General features: G+C 30.9%; 2 protein-coding genes across 2 annotated transcripts; both read left to right on the forward strand.

Moving 5' to 3' along the window:
- The first annotated feature begins 4,902 nt into the window (after positions 1–4,902).
- LOC128668655 (cyclin-T1-like) lies at positions 4,903–22,232 on the forward strand. Its single transcript, XM_053742018.1, has 3 exons — positions 4,903–4,981; positions 12,827–13,761; positions 22,071–22,232. The coding sequence occupies exons 1-3, from the start codon at positions 4,903–4,905 to the stop codon at positions 22,230–22,232; spliced, it is 1,176 nt and encodes a 391-aa protein (XP_053597993.1).
- A 2,509-nt stretch (positions 22,233–24,741) lies between these two features.
- LOC103568953 (cyclin-T2-like) lies at positions 24,742–26,025 on the forward strand. Its single transcript, XM_008546381.2, has one exon. The coding sequence runs from the start codon at positions 24,742–24,744 to the stop codon at positions 26,023–26,025; it is 1,284 nt and encodes a 427-aa protein (XP_008544603.2).
- The last annotated feature ends 1,002 nt before the right edge of the window (positions 26,026–27,027 follow it).

Below are 27,027 nucleotides of genomic sequence, written 5' to 3' on the forward strand. Positions count from 1 at the left end.
AAACATCAAAATCGGATAATTCGTTCGAGAGTTATCGCGGGAGAAAGAAATGGTGAAAAACGGTTTTTTCTAAATATTTTCGAAACGATTGACGCGATCGATTTCAAATTTTAATCAGCTCTAGAATTCAATAAAACGCGCCGATTGCTACGTCAACTATCAAAATCGATTAATTAGTTCAAAAGATATCGGCGTTAAAAAGTTAAAGAAATAACATTTTATGTTATTTTTTCCGGATAAATCATAATGTAACGTACTAAAATGTGCCTGATATCATACCAACTCATCTTTTTTATGGTTTCTTTTGATCATATAACGTCATTGAACTTGGTTTTTAGTTTAAATCATATTATCAACTGAAAAATCGATAAAACGTAGTTTTTAATATTTTTATCGGATATTTCATATTTTATTGTTTCTTACATGAGTCAAAACTTATTTAAATCTTGATTTTGATCCCTGACATTGATTTCTGCCTCAATACACTTATTTTACTGAACATAATCAGGAACTAAATTTTAAAAACCGCTTCATTGACGATTTTCGATTCTTAAATTTTCAAACTTCAGCATAACAGGTAATTTGTTAGAGCTTGAAAAGATCGTAAAAAAACAATTGCATGTGATATCATTTTCGAGCTCGAAGAGCTCGAAAATATATCTACACTAATGTTTTCGAGCTCTTTGAGGTCGAAAACAGCGGGAAGTTTTGGGGCTGGCCCGCAGGGTCAACCGACGCCCAGATTTTTTTTTTTATTTTCCGTCAAGTTATGATCTCTATAATGTTCATATCATATTTTAGACCAATATGTGATATGTGGGGTAAAATAGAACACCCAAAAAAAAAATTGTAATGATACAATTAACTTGACGGAAACTAAAAAAAAAATTAATAATTTTTTCGTTACAATTTTTTTTCGAGTGTTCCATTTTGCCCAGCATCCCACATATTGATTTAAACTGTAACAAAATTATTATAAAGGCCATAACTTGACGGAATAAGAAAAAAAAAATTTTTACCTAATTTTTGAGGGGGGTCTTCGTGCCCCAGGCTCCCCTATTCTTAAACAACGTATATGAATCGTTATTCTGATGATACGTCATTTGAAGATACATTGGATAGTCATTCTGACGATATTTTTCTCTTCGTGTAAATGAAACTTTTGAACCTGTTTCCGAGAAAAAAATTTTTTTTTTTTTAACACCACAGTATACATGTACTGTTTTTATTGAATAACTTTCTGAAGGTGTTAGTAACTGTTCAAGTATTTTATTGTGAATATTGTAGTTTCGTCTTAGTGTACCTACATATCAGACTCGCCATCTTGTAGAAAATAATAATTCTTATTTTTCACAAGTTACTAAAAATGTAACGTACAAAACGCTGTACTCAAAATTTCCAATGACGGAAGAACTTAAATATAATTTTATAATGTGTAAGTATAATGCGTTATATTAATTTAGGGAAATTTCACTATTATAAAGTTATAAATATAAAAATAAACTGTTTATAATATATATATATTATTAAAAAATTATGATTTGGATATTTAGTTGGATATAAAAGAATAATGAATTTTATTTATTAGTACAATTAAAATTGAAAGTCCACAGCAAAGTAACTGAATTTTTATGTATTTATTTTTTTTGGTGTCAAAAAAAAAGTATAAATAATTAAATAATTTATGATGTTACCAAAATGGTGTTTTGTTCTGATTATATTCTATGATACAATGAAGTATAATATTGTTGAAATGTGTGGTTGTCAGACGTATACATCATACAAGCCATATTCAAGCCGAACTGATTATTTAGTAAAATTGCCAAATTCAAAAAAAATGAAAGATCTCGCTCTCGTTGGTACTCACTCGTCATGTTCGTATGATATTTGTTTAGAAAAATACAAAACACAAGATTTGAATATTGTACTACAATTGGAATATGGAATCAGATTTTTCGATATTGGGGTACGTCCGCAGTCGAATTTATTTGAAATTTATGTTAAAAATGTTGCAACTGGTATGGAACTTTCGGCTGCATTAATGAGAATTATTAAATTTCTTAATGATCATCCAGGTGAGATGATATTCATAAATGTGTATCAAGTGCATTCTCCAACATCAGATGTGACCAAAAATAATTGTGATATTATGAATGATTACATTGAAAATACTTGGGGCGGGTGGCGCTTAATAAAAAATTGGCGACTCAATGACAATATTGGAATGTATCGTGGTAAAATTTTATTAGCTAGCATGGATGATTCTTTTAGTAACTGTACTTTCAATTTGAATCGTAATTGTCAAATTCAAAATGATGAATTTATTGCTAAGGGCCAAAATAGCCCGATTAGTATTCGTACCAAGTGGATAAATATTGTTCGTGCAATGAGAAACAGTTATTATAATGGAAATTGTTTCATCAACGATATGAGTTTCGGGAGTTTTCATTACGATCGTCGTGCGATTGCTAAAGATGGAGGTTATAAATTTGATCATCTCTGTGGTCGTCCTTTCAATAATTTGATGGCAGAAAATTTTCATAATCCACATCGTGCTTTGATTATTTTATTGGCTGATTTTGTCACTCAAGAATTGATTGATAAAATTAATGATAGCAATTTTGCTTAGAGATAACATTAACATATAGTTAAGGGCAAATATTCTTTAAATTTCAGCATAAATTGGTAAATCTGACGCATTAATTTTGGATGTAATACAAATTTTTTTGTGTTTAAATTACGATTTGACTTCTGATACCTTATAAATAAGACTGATTTTTTTCAACACCTACAAAAAACAAAATATAGCTCTCAGAAGTATATTGTATAGTAATAGTAGCAATACGCATTACTTATCTACTAGATTATTTCTGCAAACTGCAATGATCTACGGTATCGTTCTGAGACCTATCTGACATCATGTGCGTTGCAAATTATATGTGTATGAGGAGTAGTCTGCCGGTTAGATGGTTAATTTTATTGAAGCGAATTCTTACGTTATAATTTTGGTGGCCTTGAAAAAGGCCGTCGTGGTCTTGAGAAAGACGGTTGATAGTCCACTGACTTTACTATTACCCATTGTAGAAAGTAATTTGCTACTTTCTACAATGGGTGAAGTAAATACCAAGGAGCGACAGAATCAAGGCAGTCGATCACAAGATCTAGTAGAGCCAAGAACTCTGCACAACCCTGCTGGCTTGATCCTGTCACTCGGACTTTGAGGCAAAATATATACCCGTATTTCATTAAAATACACACTCCTTATTCAACTTTGGACACTGCTATCGGCAGCCTCAGCGCTTCCTTTCCGAATCCAAAATTCATGCTTCGAGGCCGATGAAACAGGTGCAGTACAGCTTGGTCGCGTGATTCGAAGTGTCATCGTGGACCTCGCCAGAGGTCATCCAAGAATTAAGTTTGAAAAAGTTCTTGTTGAGTTTTCGAACTCATGTGTTGTTGAACTTTCGAGCTCTGGTGGTTTGGAATTTCTTTGCCTTGCGGAGAAACCGGGCTTTCAAAGCTCGTCTTAGTCACACTCAGAGGAGGCATCAAGGGATTATTTGGGCCGAGTTATGGAGCTAATCGTCACCATGGTCAGTCATTAAAACATTTTTACATAAAATAAAAGAAAGTCAACAGCTGACGCACCTGGGGCCTATCGACACCCTAATGACGTCAACCTGGTCAATTTAAAAATATTCTGTCCAATACTTGGAGTAGCCACAATGTAACAATAATAAAAAAGCTCTATTCCCCCGTGTTTTTTAAATAAGTAATAAAATTACATTAGGGTCACTGAGCCACCGTGTATTTTAATCAAATAACATATACATTACTGTAAAGCCCTATTAAAATTGTTATTGTATTTAAGGGCAAAAAATTCTGAATAAGAAACCACAAATATAAACCCTTTGCAGTTTATTGTATTCGTGAAAAAAATTAATGAAAAAAAAAAAAAAAAATTATTGTTTACGTTGAATCATGTGGTCGATAACAAAGCAACAGTAACTGAGGTTAGAGGCACGCGCGAGCCCGGACACAGTGGTTTTCATCTACTACAATTTGAAATGTTGTCAAAATTCTTTGACATAAAAAGTTAATGAATTAATGAAAAGAATATAATGTAAATAAGTATAATAATAATAAATATTATTATTATTATTATTATTATTATTATTATTATTATTATTATTATTATTATTATTATTATTATTATTATTATTATTATTATTATTATTATTATTATTATTATTATTATTATTATTATTATTATTATTATTATTATCATTATTATTATTATTATTATTATTATTATTATTATTATTATTATTATTATTATTATTATTATTATTATTATTATTATTATTATTATTATTATTATTATTATTATTATTATTATTATTATTATTATTATTATTATTATTATTATTATTATTATTATTATTATTATTATTATTATTATTATTATTATTATTATTATTATTATTATTATTATTATTATTATTATTATTATTATTATTATTATTATTATTATTATTATTATTATTATTATTATTATTATTATTATTATTATTATTATTATTATTATTATTATTATTATTATTATTATTATTATTATTATTATTATTATTATTATTATTATTATTATTATTATTATTATTATTATTATTATTATTATTATTATTATTATTATTATTATTATTATTATTATTATTATTATTATTATTATTATTATTATTATTATTATTATTATTATTATTATTATTATTATTATTATTATTATTATTATTATTATTATTATTATTATTATTATTATTATTATTATTATTATTATTATTATTGTTATTATTATTACTACAAAAATTAAAAATTTTTTCCGTATTATTAAACAAGGAGTAAAAGATGCTGCGAGCTAAAATTCCCAACATTGGAAAATTGACAAGTAACAAAGGTGCATTAAACCATGAAAACAGCACAGTCAGTTTGTAACGGGTAAAACTGGGGTTAATTTCAGTTGCTAATTAAAAGTTATTAATTACTTGACAAGTTGAAAAATGAACCATCCAGAACCAGAAAAGATAAAGCAGTAAATAGATAAACAAAATCTGAAGGAAAGGAATTTAATAATTAGCCAATATTATTTTAAGTTAACATAAAATATCCCAGAAGGCAAAATTAGGAATTATACAAAACTACCCCTTTTTGCTCGGTTTAGCTCGCCGAAGTCCAGGGTTGAAAACAAAAGGGGTTTTCAAAAGACAGACATTACTAAATATAATACTTTAAATTTTATTCAAATCAACGCCTTTACATAGGCTTCGAGCCCTTGTTCTACTACCAATTATTTAAGCAAGGTTTTCATCACGGTTTATTATGATTTTTAAATACGTACACACGGTTACGCGGTCAATTCCCACACACATACACAAAATTACGCAGACTAGTAACGCGGGTCTGCCCCCTCCTGGATGCTTCAGGGGTGTCTGGTCGACTTTCCCGTCGGCCCTGCACGAGTTCCCCTTCCCTGAGGGTAAGCGGATGGTCTCCGTCTAACCCCCACCTACACGGCTAGTTTTACCACCCCTTGGCAGAAGGCCTCAGAGTGGGGACCCTTAAATCTCCCCGAGAATAAAAATTTCGCTTTCCTTGGTCCGGTCGGACTCGGGGTAGCCGAAGTTCCAGATGTTGTCCAGGGAATGGTCTTCCTCTAGAGAACGTCTCGGGAAACTAAGTTGCCAATACGAGCTTTACCGAGCGGTTTTATTACCTGAGCCATCCGTTACACATACGGAAAAGGATAAATTTCATCGCCCTCTAGCGTTGCTTTCTGAAGCGTAGCGATCGAGAAATTATTTTAAGTCCAAACCGACAAAAATCAAAGGAAACAGAAAAACGATGAAATATTATTCAAGAGATTGAATTTCTTCTAAGTTTTGTGCTTTAATATCAGTGAGAATTGAAAAATATAATTTAACGAGATATAAAGAATGATTCGGAAAGGAAAAGTATGTGTTTAAGACTTTGAGTAAACATCTAAATACGGAGAAGCTTAGCCGTACGGCTCACACACTCGTGAGCGAAAGGAAAGAGAATGAAAGAATACGCGATTGAAATACTAAGTTAAATTAAACTCTCTCACATTATCTTTTCATATTTTGTCTTATTTTATATTTCTTTCAATCTCTTAAATTTTTTTAAGAGATTCATATGGAATCATTTTTCACCTTTTTTTCTTCTCCTTTAATTTTACTGGCTCGGGACAGAATAATCTTCACTCGGCGCGCATTCATATTATCATTCTATACACTCGTACCAATGTAATATCATACAAAATCTTAGTAATAATATAACACAGCCATAGTAAATTAATCAACATAGTTATAGTAATAGTTTTAGTATATTAAAAAGAAACCACAGTAGTAGTTAATAGAAATAATAGTAATTAAGTAATAGTTATAATACCAATATTTATAAGTAGATCACAATAAACATGTAGTAATTAAGTAACGTAGTTATCTAGTCATAGTTAATGAAAAAATAGTTTTTAAGTACGAGTAGTAAGTAGAATAAACACCATAGTTTAGGTTTAGTCATAAGTAATAATAATAATAATAATACTAGTTATAAATCATAAGTAGTAATAAGTAGTAATAATTATTCTAGTAATTAAGTCATAGTAATAAGAAAATAGTAGTAATTTAGTATAGTAGTAGATATAAGAAAACAAAATAGTCGTAAGAATAAGTCAAAAACTTGGTCCGCACAAACTGGTCTACCATCAGCATTGTAAAACAACAAGAGATCGATGAAGACCAGAATGAAGGAGAAATCGAGGATGACGCCAATGGAGAAAACGCTGAGTAATAAAATTTTTATTAAAATTCTCACTTTTGAATAATTATAATAAAATTTCATACAAATAATAAACATGTGCATGATAAAAATTTATACCTTTTTTTTGTTTAATTAATAAATGAAATAAATATAAAAAAATCGGTCTGTCGGTTGACCCTGCGGGCCAGCCTCAAAACTTCCCGCCTATTTCGAGCTCCTTGAGCTCAGAAAATTGTTGTAGATACATTTTCTCTTCGAGCTCGAAAATACTTTTGTATGCCTTTGTTTTCGAAAGAAAACATTTTTTACGATTTTTTTTCAAACGATATCTCTCGAACGAATAAACCGATTAAGACGTTCAAGGCGACAATCGACATGTTTTATTGAGTTCTATAACTGATCAGATTTTTGAATTGATTCATCAAGTCGTTTTTAAAATACTTTCAAAATACTAAAAAAAAAAATTTGGAATTAATCGGGTCAGTCATTTCGAAAATATTTGGAAAAAACCATTATCCACCATTTATTTCTCCCGCGATAGCTCTCAAACAAATTAACCGATTGAGAAGTCTAAGGCAGCAATCGGCGCGGTTTATTGAATTCTAGAGCTGATTAAAATTTGAAATCGATCGCGTCGGTCGTTTCAAAAATATTTAGAAAAAACCATTTTTCACCATTTCTTTCTCCCGCGATAACTCTCGAACGAATTATCCGATTTTGATGTTTCAGGTGGCAATCGACGCGTTTTATTGAGTACTAGAGCTGATTAAATTTCGAAGTCGATCGTATGAGTCGTTTCTGAGAAATCAATAAAAAACTAAAAAAAAAATTTTTTTTTTTTTCGTAATTCGCAAATATTTTCGAGTCTATTCGATCAAATGATCTGAAATTTTCAGAAAAGTTGACGGCCAACAAGCTCTTTCGATTGCCACCTCAACCATCCAAATCGATTCATTAGTTCAAAAGTTACAAAGAGTTTTCACACACACACACACACACACACACACACACACACACACACACACACACACTCGGACATCATTCTGAAAATAGCCAGAATAGCTTCCTAGGACCTCAAAACGTCGACATCTGATGAAAAATCGATTTTCAAAAATCGGGGTGAAAACAATAACTTCCCGAAATTTTTGAAAATCGTCGATTTTCTTAGCGGGAAGTTAAAAAAATCTTTCATTGTTACCCTTTCCCTTCTAATTTATATTATTTAAATATCTGTGCTATTAAATATCCTAACTATAAATGTTGTAAGCATCAATTTGTTGATTTATAATTAAAAGTAAATGATAATTAATTAAAAAATTTGAAGTTCAAAAATAACACTTGTAAAATTTAAATTTCATATCAATGCATTTTTAACTTCCCGCTAAGAAAATTATTAATTTTCAAAAATTTGGGAAGTTATTGGTTTCACCCCGATTTTCGAAAATCGAGTTTTCATCAGTTGTCGACGATTTGAGGTCCTCGGAAGCTATTCTGACTATTTTCAGAATGATGTCCGAGTGTCTTCATGTGTATGTGTGTATGTGTGTGTGTGTGTGTGTGTGTATGGATGTAAACTTTTAATATCTTTTTAATGAACTGACCGATTAACATGTTTGAGGTGGCAATTAAAAGAGTTTGTTGGTCGTCAATTTTGCTGAGAATTTCGAATCGATCGATCAAATAGACTCTAAGATATGGAAGAAACACAAAAAAAAAAATTTTTTTTTCAGTTTTTTTCCAATTTTTCAGAAATGGCTCTATCGATCAATTTCAAAATCTACTCAACACAAGAATTCAATGAAATGCGTCGATTGCTACTTCAACCATCTCAATCGGTTTATTCGTTCGAGAGAAATCGATCGAGAAAGAAATGGTGTAAAACAGTTTTCTTCGATTATCTTTGAAGCGACTCATCCGATCAATTCCAAAATTTGATCAGCTCTAGAACTTAATAAATCGCGTCGATTGCCGCCTCAATTATCTCAATCGGTTAATTCTTTCGTAAGATATCGTGGGACAAAGAAATGCTACAAAACGTTTTTTTCCTAAAACAATAGCATACAACAATATTTTCGAGCTCGAAAATGTATTTACGACAATGTTTTCGAGCTCAAGGAGCTCGAAAACTGCGGGAAGTTTTGGGGCTAGCCTGCAGAGTCAACCGATAGACCGATTTTTTTATTTTTAATTGATATTTTTATTATCTTTTTCCAATTATTAATTTTAAATTTCATCGAACTGTGAAAGATTTAGCTAATTATTAAATACTATGATTATTTTTAAGAAGAAGACAATAAAACCGTCAGTAGACATTTTTTTGCCAATTTTCTATTATTTTAGAAATATTATTATACTTGTATGTAATCTTTTCTTATTATTAATTCATTAAATTTCTATGTCAAAGAATATTGACAACATTTCAAATTGCAGTGGATGAAAACCACTGTGCCCGGGTTCGCGCGCGCCACCAACCTCAATTACTGTTGCTTTGTTACCGACCACGTGATTCAACGTAAACAATTTTTTTTTTTTTTTTATTAATTTCTTTTGCGAATATATTAAATTGCAAAGAGTTTCTATTTGTGGTTTCTAATTCAAATTTTTTCGCCCTTTAATACAATACCAATTTTAATAGGGCTTTACAGTAATATATATAAGTTATTTGATGAAAATACACGGTGTCTCAGCGATCTTAATGTAATTTTATTATTTATTCAAAAAACGAGGGGGAGTCGAGTTTTATTATTATTATTGTCGTAATCTACGGATTTTTTTACATAAATAGAACAATAGAGTTCCACTAGCAAGTTAGTTTCTACTATGAGTAAGAGTAAAGTCAGTCGACTATGAGTTTTGCGTTAGATAGTTTTCAAGCTGTGGTCCTGAGAAGAACCGTAACGATGGTGAGAAATCTTTTAGACCCGAGAGCCAGGTTCTAGAATCTTCGGCGCGGAGTGGAAAAATTCGGTACCTGCAATCCAATGAGATGGCTGGATTGAGAGATGAGGGGTTAAAGCTAAGAGTTGGCCAATGAAAATTCTCGATTGGGGCGGGAGAAGCTAGATTTTGCAACTGCAATGCTTTTTAGTCCATGTTCGAGTTAGAGTAAGTGTTGGTATTACCGCGGATTTTTTTCATTCTATTATAAATGAATGATGCATAATTTTTTGTAATTTAAAAAAGATCTAGCAATAAATAGAATATTTTAAGTATGTAATTGACAAACAATCCGGTATAAAACGTAATTACTATAGTTTATTATAGTTATTGAATTGAAATTATTGAAAACCGATTGATCGTTTCAAGAGAAAATATCATCAATTTTTTGCAGTTAGTGTGCAACTGTAGGCTCGAATAAAATGTTTTTTTTCATGAGTTAATGCTTCAATACTTATATTTGTTGCATTTCAGAGCAAGATTATACTCTTTTATAGTCAAAAATTCAACAAACATTAAATTTTAATTAATTGTCACTTTTAATTTACTGTCACGGTAATTGTCACCAACTTTTGAAGTATGTCAGCATTACCGTGGTTTCACTATGATTCCACGGTAATAGAAACATACGCAGTATCTTAGGTGAATGCGACAATTGCCGCGGTTGAAATATAATTATTTATAAACTCAAAATTAATATAACTCATTAGTTATCATGTACACATACATTCGTTGTAATGGATGCTTGGCCCTCTGTCTGGTTAAGAATTTATAGTCTAAGGGACCAGGCAGTAATGATAACGAGTGTACCTCTTGTATTAAACATTCAGAATTGCAGAAACTCAAAAAAATTCTGAAAATACGAAAAAAAAAATTTTTTGAAAGTAATCAGTAAAAAAAATCGGTCTGTCGGTTGACCCTGCGGGGCAGCCCCAAAACTTCTCGCTGTTTTCGACCTCAAAGAGCTCGAAAACATTAGTGTAGATATCGAAATCAATGAACAATTATAATTGGATTAAAGTGGTCATTTTGTCCATTAGTTAGCCTCACAAATATGATTTAATGAATTAACTAAATCATTTATTTAAGAAACCCCATACGTCATGAAAACAAAATTTTTTAGTAAACACAAAAAACATTTTTCTGGAAAAACTTACCATTGAAATAGCAAATAAATAATCGGAGAGAATAATGTTAGCGTCTCTGAAAAAGATGCAAACAAGAAAAATTCAATTTTTCAATTGAAATTACTTAAAAAAATCGGTCTGTCGGTTGACCCTGCGGGCCAGCCCCAAAACTTCCCGCTGTTTTCGACCTCAAAGAGCTCGAAAACATTAGTGTAGATATATTTTCGAGCTCTTCGAGCTCGAAAATGATATCACATGCAATTGTTTTTTTATGATCTTTTCAAGCTATAACAAGTTACCTGTTATGCTGATGTTTGAAAATTTAAGAATCGAAAATCATCAATGAAGCGGTTTTTAAAATTTAGTTCCTGATTTTGTTCAGTAAAATAAGTGTATTGAGGCAGAAATCAATGTCGGGGATCAAAATCAAGATTTAAATAAATTTTGACTCATGTAAGAAACAATAAAATGTGAAATATCCGATAAAAATATTAAAAACTACGTTTTATCGATTTTTTTGTTGATAATATGATTAAACTAAAAACCAAGTTCGATGACATTATATGATCGAAAGAAACCATAAAAAAGATGAGTTGGTATGATATCAGGCACATTTTAGTACGTTATATTATGATTTATCCGGAAAAAATTATATAAAATGTTATTTTTTTAACATTTCAACGCCGATATCTTTTGAACTAATCAATCGATTTTGATAGTTGACGTGACAATCGGCGCGTTTTATTGAGTTCTAGAGCTGATTAAAATTTGAAATCGATCGCGTCAGTCGTTTCGAAAATATTTAGAAAAAACCGTTTTTCACCATTTCTTTCTCCCGCGATAACTCTCGAACGAATTAACCGATTTTGATGTTTGAGGTGGAAATAATTTAAAAAAAATTTATCAGAGATAATTTGTAGGAAATGAAATTGTCTACAAAAAAGTTTTTATGGCATTTTATGATTAGTCCGATAGTTTCGCCGGAAAAGTTAAAAGATCTCGAAATTTACTCTAACTTGATTTCGAGGTCCAATAACTTTTGAACAGATTGATTTATCAAAAAATGATAAGAGACTTTTTTTGTAAAGCGTTAAATTCCCTACAAAAATATATACTGGGCTTATTTGTACAATGAGCCATTGCTGGGGTGAAAAATTCCAAACTAAAATAAATTTTTTTTCCTATATTATTTAAATGGAAATCGAATTTTTTGATGCGTGAAGCCCCTAATCAACTTAAAAATTTTTTTTAAGCAGGAGATTTTTTTTTGCTCTATAAACTGTTAGTTTTTCAGGTAGGACAGAGAATAATATCGCCTAAATATGAAACATCCTGATGTGTAACCCTTCTGCTGTTCTTACTGATGAATCATAACTAAAATTTTACCACCGACCTTCTAGTGCAAAATACAAACTGTCACTCTGCCAAGTAGACCTTCAATGTTTAACTTCATTCTCTATTTTTCAGATTTTAGACTCTGACGTAAATATTCAATTATCATCATCATTTACCATCAAATATTTTACCCAAGAATATGAATTAGTCCAACAACAAAATATTACAGACCCACATCACCATTAAAATATATAATTGCCATTAGTCATTAGTCTACCTTTGCTACCTCAGGTACATTTTTTCCACCACGAAATTATTTACTCATTACAACAGCGACAATGTCATTGGGAAAAAATCTTAAACTGCTTTGTTCTGAAATCCTTTAAATAGCAGTGTCTCGTCAATATTCATCATTTTATTCTTGAACTCCACACCGTACAGTTCGTCAGAGAATAAATACAATTTTACAGAAAAAAAATTGTGTGACTTCAAAAGTGCATAAACTGTTTCTGCTAAATAATAAAGTTTATAGTAAAGTTATAGACCTACAAAATTGTGCGTTATCATGACTCGTTAGTGGTATTTTAACTCAGAAGAATTGAAAAACTCTCCAAGTTTCAGAGATGGTCTCAGCGCGGAGAAAGAATTGGATTACAAGCAACAAGCCGCGTATTTGATCGGTGACTTGGGCAAGCGGCTAAGGTTATCGGAAGCCAGTGTAAATACTGCAACTGTGTACATGCACAGATTTTATACTGAGCATTCGCTGCTAAAATTCCACCGGTATGAAGTGGCTGCGACAGCAATTTTTGTGGCTGCAAAAGTCGAAAGAGAGCCACAAAAATTAAATGACGTCATCAGAGCTTTTCACATGTGTTTAAAAAAAGCTGACAATTACACACTGGATACCAGCACTGCCGAGTATAAAAAGATTGCCAACAGTCTGGTCATGAACGAAATCATTTTCCAGATTACGTTTGAATCTGACATGAATATAAATCACCCGCACTCTTATGTCAAGAAATTGTGTAGGAAAATAAATGCAAGAAAGGAACTTGAAATAATTTGTCTACAGTTAGCAGGCTACACTTTACAACTGACGTCAATGTGCGTCAAATATAAACCGGAAGTTGTGGCATGCTTCTGTATATATTTTGCAATCAAATCGTCCAAGTGGAAGATTCCGGAAGTCGTCGATGGAAATCCTTGGTTTTGGTTTCTTGGTGCCCAAGTCACGAATGATCTGCTAGTAAAAATGGGTAAGGAATTCAGCGAAATTTTAAATAAAATTCCATCACGAATTAAGAACTGGGTTATGTGTTTATTTAGGAGTTCTCCAACTGGTCAACTGACCTCGGCCAATTGTCAAGAAAGAAACTCTACTTCATCAGATCAAAAGACTACTTTGCCTGGAGCTGGAGACCAAAACTTTAGTATAGTCTCAACTAACTTGACTGAAGTACTGCAGGATAATTGTGTTGAAAGTACGTGTACTCAAAAGACTCCAGCAACTACGGTTAATCTTGAGGTTAGAATGGAGACTTTCGATAATTTCAGTCATAAACGTAAAAATGATACTGATACTGAAGACATTTTTTTTCCTGCAAAAAAGTGTAAATTGTCATGATTCTTATGAGATAATTCAATCATTTGTAAATAATTTTGTATTATTTAAAGATTTATTAAATTAATTATCGTTAACAGGAATCAATGCTATCACCAAATATACTAGCTCTAAGTGAATTTTCTGATTCTTGATAAACCAAATGGCCCTTTTCAGGGCCACCAAATTTTTCAAAACGTAAACCACTCTTCAATCTTTCATAAAACATTAATAATTTTTTCAATTCAAATTTAGTACTAAGAAAGTCAGTTAGTGCAAGCCTTACACAAGAAATTTGTGCCAGATTATAACTCTATATTCTAGAGAAAGACTGGCGCCAGCAGTATGTTGAAAATAGTTGCGCATGGCTTGCTCAGGATCTCTTTAAGGCTCAAGGGCAATTTTTTAGAAGGGCTGTCTATCTTTATATATATATATATATATATATATATATATATATATATATAATAATAGACAGCCGTTTCTAAAACATTTACCAAAATTATTGGCATAATTATAAGGGACTGATGACTTGCTCTTATTTTAATTTTATTTTTTCTGTTTGTGTCGACTCTGACTGTACGATATTTTTTAAATTCACAGAAAGTTGGTCCCAAAAATTGTTCTTCGACTGTTGCTGGTGATTTTCCGTCTGATTTCTATCAAGTAGAAACAATTTTCAACTAAAGTGCAAGAAAGTAACAAGTGCTTCAATTGCGCCGTTCTTTCCGTAAACGAGGCGAAAATTTGAATTTTCAGGTGCAGATCCAGTGAAAAATAATGTAGACTCTTGGTGTCTCATAAGCTGTCATTATAATGAATAACTCTATTATGGAAAATATTTCATAAGGAACACCAATAGTAAATTGAAAATCCATACATTATAAGGTAAATGTCCCAATACTGGAACAAGACCCAATACCGGAACGATTTGATAATCATTATATTATATTTCAACTCGTACGCGATGAAACTAAATAAAACTTTCTTTATTTGAAACCTTAATCTTTCAGTTAAAAAATAAGATATAAAATAGATTTTAGAAAATATTTAAAATATGAAAAAAAAAAAAAAATGTTAATTAGAGCAATAGTCTCGGATTCATGACTTTTTCATGTCTCTTAATGGTTTTGCTAAGAAATCAGTCAATGGTCTTAAGCTTATAGAAAATCCATAGAATTACTTTTCAATAATTTTTTTTTTTTGTATATGCATCTTGAATGACATAAAATTCAAGAAAACATATTAAAAATATGAAAAAAATAGTATTATTATATTAATTTTACTGTTCGTCTATTGGTAGACCAAAATGAACCCGTGCCCAGTACCGGAACAACCAATCATATTGATGTTATCGATAGACATTCACGGTGAGTTTTATTGACTGGCTAAATCAAGCACAATATTAATTATTACTGGAGCCCTAATATTTAATGGAGTATGTATGATTGTTATAAAAAATAGATTTAATATAGATAAACTCTAATTTAAATCATAAAAAATAAATTTTTGTTTTTAGTTTTTTTTTTTTAATTATTTTTCTAGTATAACCTCAAATGATTTATTTTGTTCCTATTCTTTAGTTCAAAATATTTATTTTCATTGAATATTCAATCATTTTTAAATTTTAAATACATTTTACATAATGGGTGTGATATAGCAGACATCAGACAAATTTAAAACTATTAATAAATCGAGTAAATAATTAATAATATAAAATTTAAAAAAATGCGAATTCAAAAAATTTTGAAATTAATAGTGCTTTTTTTGTAAATATTATTTTTTCAATTATTTATCTTATTTATTTATGATTTTAAAGTTCTCTGATGTCTGCTACATTCATATTCGTTTTATATTAATATTATTTAATAATTATTAGTATTTGCACCATGAATAAATACAAAAAATAACTTATTTTATTTACTGTTCCAGTATTAGGACAACCGAATTCCCGTATTGGGACAAGGCTATTTCAGCGTTCCGGTATTGGGTCTTTTGGGTGTCATAGAAAAAAATTTTTTTTTTATATTGAATTTAAGAAAAATGAACTCATTTGATTATTTTTAAATTGGTAAATGTCTATTCTATATGATGTAATAAATTATTTTGGTTTATAATTTATTTGAATATTTTTAAAACGATAAAAATCAGTCGTGTACCCTTCGTCGTTCCGGTATTGGGACATTTACCTTATATTTTTTTTCTAGCTGAGTAATTTTTCCCGCAATTTCGATTGCATCGTCATTGAATCGCAGATACCGACGTAATTATTGTTATTATTAATTTGTATCGGTAACTGCGAGCCACTCACAGGTGAGAAAATATCCCCTCTACTGCTGAAAATTTTCTCATTAGGTCGCAGATACCAATGCGACAATTATTGTTATTATTTTCGTCGGAACCTGCGATCCAATAGAATTGCATGTAACCGTTTCACTATTTTTACTGACAAGCAACTAAAATTTACCGCCGCGTAAATTATTACCGCGCCGTGTAAAACAAGCGCAACACTGTTGAAATTTCAGGACCACCGTATAATAGAAGCATTTCGCGCCATACAGCCATTGAGTCAAACTTGTTTTGAGTTTCAATAAGATTAGACTAATTAAAATAATAGCTCATTTTTTTACATTTCAGCTGGTTTGTTTTCGATTTTGAAATTTTAAATGCCATCCAACTATTTCGTGAAATTTTTTAAATGAAAAATTAAAAAACGAAAACTCCAACTAATCGCGTGAGCTTTAAGATTCATTTAGTGTTAACATATAGGGGGTAGGGCAAAAGGGGGTACTCTAGGAAATACTAAATTTTCGGCGACTTAAATACGTTAAATCTTTTTTTTCGCAATGATATTCAAAGGGAATAGGAAAAAAATTTCAATTGCCGTTAAAAAACACTTAATTGTTGAATCAACGGTATTTTTGTAATCTACTCGATTAATTATATCAGATTATGTTTCTATGAAAATTTCACCATCAGGACACATGAATAGTTAGATTTCTATATAAATTCTACTAAAAAGGCAATGTTTTGTTGACAATAATAAAATACTTTATTTCAAATGTGATTTATTATATTTATCAATAAACATGTAATTATAAAAGAACAAAATTGCGTGTCCAGTTGCTCGGAATATATTTTGGAATATCAATCGAAATCAATGAACAATTATGATTGGATTAAAGTGGTCATTTTGTCCATTAGTTAGCCTCACAAATATGATTTAATGAATTAACTAAATCATTTATTTAAGAAACCCCATACGTCATAAAAACAAAATTTTTTAGTAAACACAAAAAACATTTTTCTGGAAAAACTTACCATTGAAATTGCAAATAAATAATCGAAGAGAAAAATGTTAGCGTCTCTGAAAAAGATGCAAACAAGAAAAATTCAATTTTTCAATTGAAATTACTTAAAAAAATCGGTCTGTCGGTTGACCCTGCGGGCCAGCCCCAAAACTTCCCGCTGTTTTCGACCTCAAAGAGCTCGAAAACATTAGTGAAGATATATTTTCGAGCTCTTCGAGCTCGAAAATGATATCACATGCAATTGTTTTTTTATGATCTTTTCAAGCTATAACAAGTTACCTGTTATGCTGATGTTTGAAAATTTAAGAATCGAAAATCATCAATGAAGCGGTTTTTAAAATTTAGTTCCTGATTTTGTTCAGTAAAATAAGTGTATTGAGGCAGAAATCAATGTCGGGGATCAAAATCAAGATTTAAATAAATTTTGACTCATGTAAGAAACAATAAAATGTGAAATATCCGATAAAAATATTAAAAACTACGTTTTATCGATTTTTTTGTTGATAATATGATTAAACTAAAAACCAAGTTCGATGACATTATATGATCGAAAGAAACCATAAAAAAGATGAGTTGGTATGATATCAGGCACATTTTAGTACGTTATATTATGATTTATCCGGAAAAAATTATATAAAATGTTATTTTTGTAACATTTCAACGCCGATATCTTTTGAACTAATCACTCGATTTTGATAGTTGACGTGACAATCGGCGCGTTTTATTGAGTTCTAGAGCTGATTAAAATTGGAAATCGATCGCGTCAGTCGTTTCGAAAATATTTAGAAAAAACCGTTTTTCACCATTTCTTTCTCCCGCGATAACTCTCGAACGAATTATCCGATTTTGATGTTTGAGGTGGCAATCGACGCGTTTTATTGAGTACTAGAGCTGATTAGATTTTAAAGTTGATCGTATAAGTCGTTTTTGAGAAATCAATAAAAAACTAAAAAAAAAAAATTTTTTTTTTTTTCGTAATTCGCCAATATTTTCGAGTCTATTCGATCAAATAATCTGAAATTTTCAGGAAAGTTGAAGGCCAACAAGCTCTTCCGATTGCCACCTCAACCATCCAAATCGATTCATTAGTTCAAAAGTTACAAAGAGTTTACACACACACACACACACACACACACACTCGGACATCATTCTGAAAATAGCCAGAATAGCTTCCTAGGACCTCAAAACGTCGACATCGGATGAAAACTCGATTTTCGAAAATCGGGGTGAAAACAATAACTTCCCGAAATTTTTGAAAATCGTCGATTTTCTTAGCGGGAAGTTAAAAAAAAGTGTAAATATAAACATAAAAATTTATTATTACTGGTAAAAAGAAGCGCAAAGTGGCAAAATTATAACAGAGATGTCAAGAAAATAAATAATAATGATACTAATTAAATCGTGTATACTTATATCACTGATAATATTAATTGTATTGGTTAACTGTACTATATTTTAAACGTGATGTGCATTATTAAAGTTGAAAGCTTGTTTTTTATAATTTATTTCATTGATTTTTGTTTCATTTGATTCCACGGTGATTGTCACACGGTAATTGTAACATCCACGGTAATTGTAGCGCGGTAATTGTCACAAGTCTCTTTAAGGTCCACGGTAATAGTAGCACTTGGAATTTTTTTTAAGACGCTAATTATTTTATGAAATCGACATTAAATCATATGCTTAATTTTTCTTAAGGTTTAAGATAAGTTAATTATGGATTAAAAAAAAAAAATTCAGTCGATATCTTATTGTAGATCTTCACACCATGCTGTTAAGTTGGACGGACACATCAAGCCGCGGTAATACCCACACTTACCCTATTGCAGTCTTTCTCTATGGTCTGCGCGATGTTAACCATCTAATTCTGAACAATATGAGATATTTAAAAATGGTTATCATTAATAAATAAATAATTTTGGTTAAATAAAGTAATTGATAAAACTGACTTATTGAGTCTAGTCTAAATTTTATTATTAACATAAGTATATCTTTTGATTTTTAAAGTTATATATGAATGATTCAATTTAAAACCAAACAGTAATTTAGTTCTCCTTTTTTTTTATTAATTACTTTTCTTTATTTACGTATCTCATTTAAATTATAAAATATCGTCTACGTATAATATTGAAAATTTAGGTTATGAATGCAGATTTTGTCAATGGGTAAAAAATTTGATTCAATCAGGTGTTTCTATTGGTGGAAAAAAATACACCTTCAAATTAAAAGCAATTGTTGCTTATTCACAAGCTAGAACCTATATCAAATGCAGTAAAGCAGTTGGTAGATTCTATGCTTGTGAAAGATGCACTACGGTAGGTATCTCAGTTGGCGAAAGAAAGAAAAAAAAAGAGTTTATCTGGAAATGGATTGCGATCTACGTACTAAACAATCGTTAAAAAAAAAAACTCAAATTGAACATCATAAAGATGGATTGACGTCTCGACTGATAGAGTTACCAAGCTTCGATCCTGTTAATAATATTTTTTTAGATTTCATGCATTAATGCAGTAGATTTACTGTCCCAAGATGTAATGAAGACTCTACTGGAATGTTGGATACTTCGAAAAAGTAAAGCACGTTCAAAGCTAACACAAGTAAAACATCTTCGATTGAAATTATTATCATTATTTATCCAGAGACACGGTAGTGTCTCGCGCCAAGTACACGGTCAAACACATGTATATGTGTGAGTGTGTAGCGCGAGCCTACCTGTCTCTTTTCTTGAGTCGGAGTGGTGTTTTATGGTTATGAGTTACATTTTTTTTTATTAAAACTAAAACACGGCTCATTTCTGGTTTTTCTGAAATATTTGTGTCTCACTTAAAGTTTACCAACTGAATTTTATCACATTTTATTATTATTTATCTTTTAAAATATAAAAAACGTTAGCATATACTATAGTACCTTAAAATCCAGAGACACGGTAGTGTCTCGCGCCAAGTACACGGTCAAACACATGTATATGTGTGAGTGTGTAGCGCGAGCCTACCTGTCTCTTTTCTTGAGTCGGAGTGGTGTTTTATGGTTATGAGTTACATTTTTTTTTATTAAAACTAAAACACGGCTCATTTCTGGTTTTTCTGAAATATTTGTGTCTCACTTAAAGTTTACCAACTGAATTTTATCACATTTTATTATTATTTATCTTTTAAAATATAAAAAACGTTAGCATATACTATAGTACCTTAAAAATTGAGATTTCAGAAATTTTTTCCATCTATAATATATGCTTATTTATTACCGTCTTAGAATAAATAATTTCAAGAAGGAGCATGATTAACTCAACTATGGAGACTATATAGTCTTCATAGACTCAACATTAAAGTTTTTAAAATCTGTCTTGATTTTTCAACACTAGAGAGCGCTTTCATTACCCTCGTATGCACAAAGAGGCCTAATGCGTAATATTATTTTACCCATGACGAATGAATAAGCAAGTTTGGGTCAACTTTTAGCTTCCCTAATGGCTACTTTAGCTTGAAATTGACAATAATTTGACAATGAAATTACCTGCAATTCGCTGCCTGACTTTGCTGTCAGTTTAACAGCGAAAGTTGAATAGTAAAATTTGCGGTTAATTTTTCCCCAATGTAGAGGTAACTTTTTTTTATTAGAAACAAAACCCAATTAGCACGGTTTGCTTAGCAAAAGTTCAACTTTACGAAAAAATCCTTTTATTTTTCGTCAAATGTCGGTCAACTTCAGGCATTTTTGTTTTTGAAGACAATTTGTATAAAACTTTTGAAGTGAATTTGCATTCTAATTCGGGTGGTAATTTAACGTCAAATTGTATGGCAAGTTGTATACCAATCGTCATCAAAAACGAAAAAGTCTGAAACTGACGGTCATTTGACAAAAAATTCAAGGAAACTTTTGTAAGTAAACTTTTGCCAAAGCAAATCGTGCTATTAGGGGGTATGCTCGGCAAATCTGATAATATGGTAAGTTTACCAGGAACTCAGTTTGGCCAACAGAAACAAACTAAAATATTTTTATATTTTTAATGTTGTTAGTCACACGCAAGTGACATTATCCACTACAAAGTGGTAATTTTAAACTATCCTTATTTACCCGCTCAACTGAACTTGGATTTCAATCCTATTGTATGACTAAATGATGAGTTATAATCACGAAAGTATTTTCAATATTAAAAAATTAATTATAACTGTTTCCATCAACTGAAAAGACTAATAAATTATTTACATCACAATTTTTATAACAAACTCGATCTAAATAATTTCGTGTATCTCAACAGTTTTGTTAAACTCGATAATGGTATAATAACTAAAAATTACCATAGAAGTCAAGAATTCGATTGATTAGTTTATTGATGTTTATTTAAGTTGGCATGTGTTATATCTTAAAAAAAGTGGCGCTTAAAAGTAAAACAATAGTGGGGGTCATTGTTCTTAAAAAGAATTTTTCCTAAAAATATTCTCTATTTTCTCACAAGAAAAAAAAATCATTACAATAATACTTTTTTAAAAGTCAATTTCAATTTATGCGGTAAATTATAGTGTACTATTATTGTCTAATAATGATTAAACTGTGAGCCAATAGAATGATTTTAAACTTAAAAATGATTCGACGACTTGACAAAATATTACACTACGTTTGATCGTAGATGGGGCGACGCAGACAAAAATTTAAATAAAATTTATTAATTAGTATTATTAACGCCATAATTAAATAAAATCGTACATGTAAACAAACAATTATAATAACAATGTCGGATGAGACGTGTGAGCAGCGTGTGCTGCCCTCTGTTGCTCACCGACCTGATGCGAGACTGCCGCGATATTTAAATATCGTGACAGTACTAATGATGAAGACGATAATAATTATGATATACCAAAAATTGATGAGATAGAAGAAGAAACTGAATATGTGAATAAACCTGGCTATTTAGAAATTATGAAGGGCATTTACGGTATTAATAGTGTTGACAGTGATGATGAAGTAAATGAGGACGATGATGCAGAAGATCAACCTCTCGACGAAGGCGATATTCCTGAAGATCTGCCAAGCCAGCCATCAACATCAGATGAGCAGCCAGCGACAAAAAGACGGAGAAAAAAATGATTTTTAAAACAAAATAAAGACAAACTTAAATTTTAAACATTTGCATGCTTTAAAGTCAACTTATTTCTTTTTTTCTATATTCCTCTCAAATTTTCAGTTTTTAGTTTTAAAATTTCAATTATCTGAACTGCGTAGGAGTATATTCTGTTCGATGCATATTTTTCAAAATTTTAACAATAGAATATCGAATCATAAACATAAACGACAAACACAAGTAAGTATTTTCATTCTTTTTTTCGCAAGTCTGATTAAAAATTATAGATACTTATAAATGAAGATATTTTTTATAGAAAATTAAATTTTCTACAAGATTGTAATTTCAATTTTTTCCACAAATCCAGTCATTCATGAAATAACTTTATAAAAACAAGAATAAAATAATTATATGTAAGTCGTAACGTAAATATTTTTTAATACTCGATCAAACGAAACAAAATTACACATAACTTTTTACTCAATAAAATTACTCAATTACTAAAACTTTAAATTACACAAAATCGAGCTACGTTACACTTTTGTTTCTCCGGTATCGGCATACACCTAAATTAAAACCTAATATCTAAATCCTTCGGAGATTAGAGAAATAAACGGCCGTAGCGGCGTGTTCTGGTGCGCTCAGTATGCTAGATTGTGAAGAGAGGATCGTGGTTCTTATGACGCGGAAGAAGCCGATTAATCAGATGAAATTAAAACGAAATGAAGAAAAAAGAACTAATTATAGTACCGTAATGATAACGTGAGTGTGACGTGGAGGGCCTAAGAGGCCCGTGGTTGAGTACTTTCGATCCATCAAACAAAAAAATACCTCAGTATGACATTGGGAACTTCTCGTGGACGACGAATCACAGAACTTAACACACTTGTAGACAAATAATAAAATAAAAAAACCCAATTTTCACGACAAGTCAATTTAAGAGCACAACCTCTACCTCTTCGCGTCCGAGGCGTGCAATAAAATAAGTAATGCGGTGAATCAAAACGACAATCATCACAACAAACGGCTCCAAGAATCCAATACTCAGAACCATCAGTTCCAAAACGACATCAGCCAAGGGTGTGGTCGAGACCTACCTTGGTGGCTCTCCAATTCACCAACACTCGCTCCAAAACTCCAAACTCGGCTACTGGGTCTACTCGTACTCGAGCGACTCCGCATCTCAATTCTCTGACACCATGGTATGCTCTCAATTACTTTTCTCCAGTCTCCCACTCTATTCACTGGCACGCTCGACTTCTTTCAGCCACTCTCACATCCTCGCTTCCCCATTCATTCTTATCCCACCACATACAAGCCGTGGACTCACGAGTTTTCTCGTAATGTCGCTTCCCGTGATATCCGAAGTTAGCAAACCTTGGCTTCCTTGAGCATCGCAAACGAGGCATGCCATCCCTAAATAAACGTTAATGTACCCCTGCTAACTCCGGGTGCCAACGTGAAGGGGACGGCGACATCTGAGTCGCTTCTTCGCGATCACCACGTCAACCCCGAGGGCTAAGCCTAGACCTAGCCATCATCACTGGTCAGGAGGCACATTATCTTGGCCACCATCTACGAGACAGCTAGACATCCCCCGTTAAATTCACGCTCAATTACACAGTCACTCCAAAACATTCAACATACCGTACACGTACTCGTACTCTCAACGCATATAACTCACCGCAAACACATGCTTCGTACTCTCAACTCAACACATATACTAACTTTATCTCAAACATACAGACTCACACTTACTCTACCTTCAACTCCATCTCTTCGGCAATGTAACTACTAAGTTTACAATACGTCCATTTTAAATCAACCGCCATATCAGGCCAGAACTAAAACACCAATCAGGACGAAGCAACCGTATGGGGAGTAGGGGAAAGGAAGTGAAATGTAAGACCGAAAAAACTGTAATGTAAATCAGCCACTTCGATCTTAGATCTTAAAGTACCCACATGCTATTAAAATTATAATAAATAATACAAGTGACTAGTTGCTATAAATTCAATTCTGAAGTGATAAACTCACAATTGTTTTCTTTTTATTAATTATTCCTTTATTTACTTACAATAATACTGCATTATAATTAAAAATAGCTAAGTGTGAAAAATAAATACTGTGCCACGTGTTCAAAGAATTATATGGAAACCGTTGTAACCAAGGAGTAACCTAATTATTGTCGAAACTATTACTGCGTTTAATTGTAAGTAATTTTTATTGATATATCTGGCAATAATAAAATTTTTATTTTTCATTAATTCTTGTACCTGTATTTTGTCCCACTCTCCAACTTAAATAATTTTACATCATTTCACTAAATTTTAAGGTTACTAACCGTAAAGTAATTTATTATAATTCCATTTAATTTTTTTTTAATTGAGTGCGGGTTTTTTTCTTGCGGGAACCCACGTGCGTTGTCCGAATAAAATAAAATTTGTAGAGGTCAGCTTAAGCTAAGTTCTAGACGCGAATTTTTGTGGCTGCTACTAAGTGTTGCTAAAAAAAAATTGTATTAGTATATATAAAATGACTGCCAATGGTGAAAAATGGTACTACACAAAAGACCAATTACAAAACTCGCCAAGTCGAAAGTGTGGTTATAACGCTGATAAAGAATTAAATTATAGACAACAGGCTGCTGATTTAATTAACGATATTGGTGAAAGACTTAAATTGCCACAATCAATTATATGCACAGCGATTGTTTACATGCATAGATTTTATGTACATCATTCGCTGCAAAAGTTTCATAGATATTCAATTTCTGCAGTAGCATTATTTTTGGCTGCTAAAGTTGAAAACATGCCCAGAAAATTAGAATGGACTATAAAAACATTGAATGCTTGCATAGGTAGAGAAATTGATTACGGTTCAACAAGATCTGAAGAATATTTGAAAGAAGAAAATCATATATTATTTTGTGAAAATGTTTTACTTCAGACATTAGGTTTTGAATTTACTGTTATTCATCCACATGTTTATGTTCTCCAAATTTGTCAAGATATCCAAGCAAACAAAGAGTTAACACGCACCTCCTACTTCATGGCGATAGAAAGTTTACACCTTACGACAATGTGTCTCCAATATAAGCCAAAAGTTGTTGCATGCTTTTGCGTTTACTTTGCAAGCAAATGGTCTAGTTGGGAGATTCCATTGAGTAGAGAAGAAAAAACTTGGTACTCATATATCGATTCGTCAATCACATTAAAATTACTTGAAGAATTAACTCAAGAATTTTTGGCTATCTTTGATAAAAGTCCATCTCGTTTGAAGCATAAAGTTATGGATATTATGAATGGACATTCAGAATCTAAGTTAAAACAGCATCAACATGAACAATCTTTACCGTCATTGCCACCACTTTCATCTTCCGCTTTACAACCACCCCTGAGAAGTCTATTCATACCGATTGAATTTTCTAAACCTGCTGATAGTATTCAAAGACAACAGTCCTTTGATAATGTGTTAAAGCCAGTTTGTCTTAATAGTTGTAATAAATCTAAATTAGCACCCATTAACGATAATATTAAATCTACTGATACGCGAAAAAAAAATATTGCAAGTCATTTTAATTTAGAATCGTCTATTGTTAAAGATAATAGTTTAAGAACACCAATAATCGTAAGAATTCCTGAAGAAAAGATTAAAATAGAATCTGTTAAACGTAAACCAGTTTTAAATATAAAAAATAGAATAAATAGGAGTCAACATTACCATGTTAATGATAATAATAACTGTGAAAGTATTATTGATGTAGAGAATGTTTCGCCTCAGATTAAAAGAATTAAATATGATCAGCGTTTTAGTTAATGTATTATTTATATGCTTATTAGTTTTTAAGTTTATAATTATTGCAATACGGTTGTATAAAGAGTACAATAGTTAGTCATTTTATAGTAAAAATATTTAAATATCTGTGAATTATTATTATAATCTGATTAATTATAGTCATAATGATAATTTTATTAATAATGCCCCGGGAAAGAATGTTTTTACAAAAAATTTCAAATTTTATACTGAAAATGGTCTGCTACAATTTTACAAAATTTATAAAGTTTTGTAAAATTTTATAAAATTTTAGTAGACTATTGCCAGCATAAAAAATTTCATAGAGACATTCTTTCTCGGAAGGGATTACTGATTCAACCCATATCCCACGTCGATGCTGCTCAACTTTTGTTATCGCTGGATTATACTCTGATCTTCTAGTCTGCTATGCCTTTATTAATATGAACAATTTGTGACATTGATCAAATTGACACATCCCCAGTCACAAATGAAACTTAATTTCGACTTGATCATCTTAAATCATGACTAAGTAAATCCGTTAAGTTGAAACCAAAGCGAATTCACTCTATTTGGGATTATACATGGATTTTATCAGTCATATTTCATAGTAGTAATTTATAGTAATATAATTTCATAATAATTTACATATAGTAACTGATAGGATTCATTTCTCAAACACGATCAGGTTAGATTATATATAACCTCATTTCTTAATATATATAAAAAAATTATTTTTGTAACTCATGGTAAAAAAGCACATCTTTGATCGGTTAAAAATGACACTAAAAAGAATAACCATTGCGAAAGATTGTCCACATTATTTGTGAAAAATATAACAAATCAACATTTTTTATATATATACATGTAGATATACTATTTATTAGTCATTAAACGATCCAACAGAAAACCCAATGAACAGCCGTCTCGGGTTAGGACAGCGGAAAGTCCCAGACTATAGAAAATAATTTAACTGTATTTAATTATAATGTACAATTCACTATGTGAACCATGACTCGATACTCT

This window comes from Microplitis demolitor, chromosome 9 (assembly GCF_026212275.2).
Source record: "Microplitis demolitor isolate Queensland-Clemson2020A chromosome 9, iyMicDemo2.1a, whole genome shotgun sequence".
NCBI classification, from domain to species: Eukaryota; Metazoa; Arthropoda; class Insecta; order Hymenoptera; family Braconidae; genus Microplitis; species Microplitis demolitor.

What these genes read in the sequence shown, in the direction of transcription:
- LOC128668655 (XM_053742018.1), top strand. Translation starts at nt 4,903, where the DNA reads ATGCTGCGAGCTAAAATTCCCAACATTGGAAAATTGACAAGTAACAAA. An exon ending in CCATGAAAACAGCACAGTCA is followed by an intron (nt 4,982 to 12,826) that starts GTTTGTAACGGG and finishes ATTTTAACTCAG; the next exon opens with AAGAATTGAAAAACTCTCCA. An exon ending in CAACTACGGTTAATCTTGAG is followed by an intron (nt 13,762 to 22,070) that starts GTTAGAATGGAG and finishes GAAATTATGAAG; the next exon opens with GGCATTTACGGTATTAATAG.
- LOC103568953 (XM_008546381.2), top strand. Translation starts at nt 24,742, where the DNA reads ATGACTGCCAATGGTGAAAAATGGTACTACACAAAAGACCAATTACAA.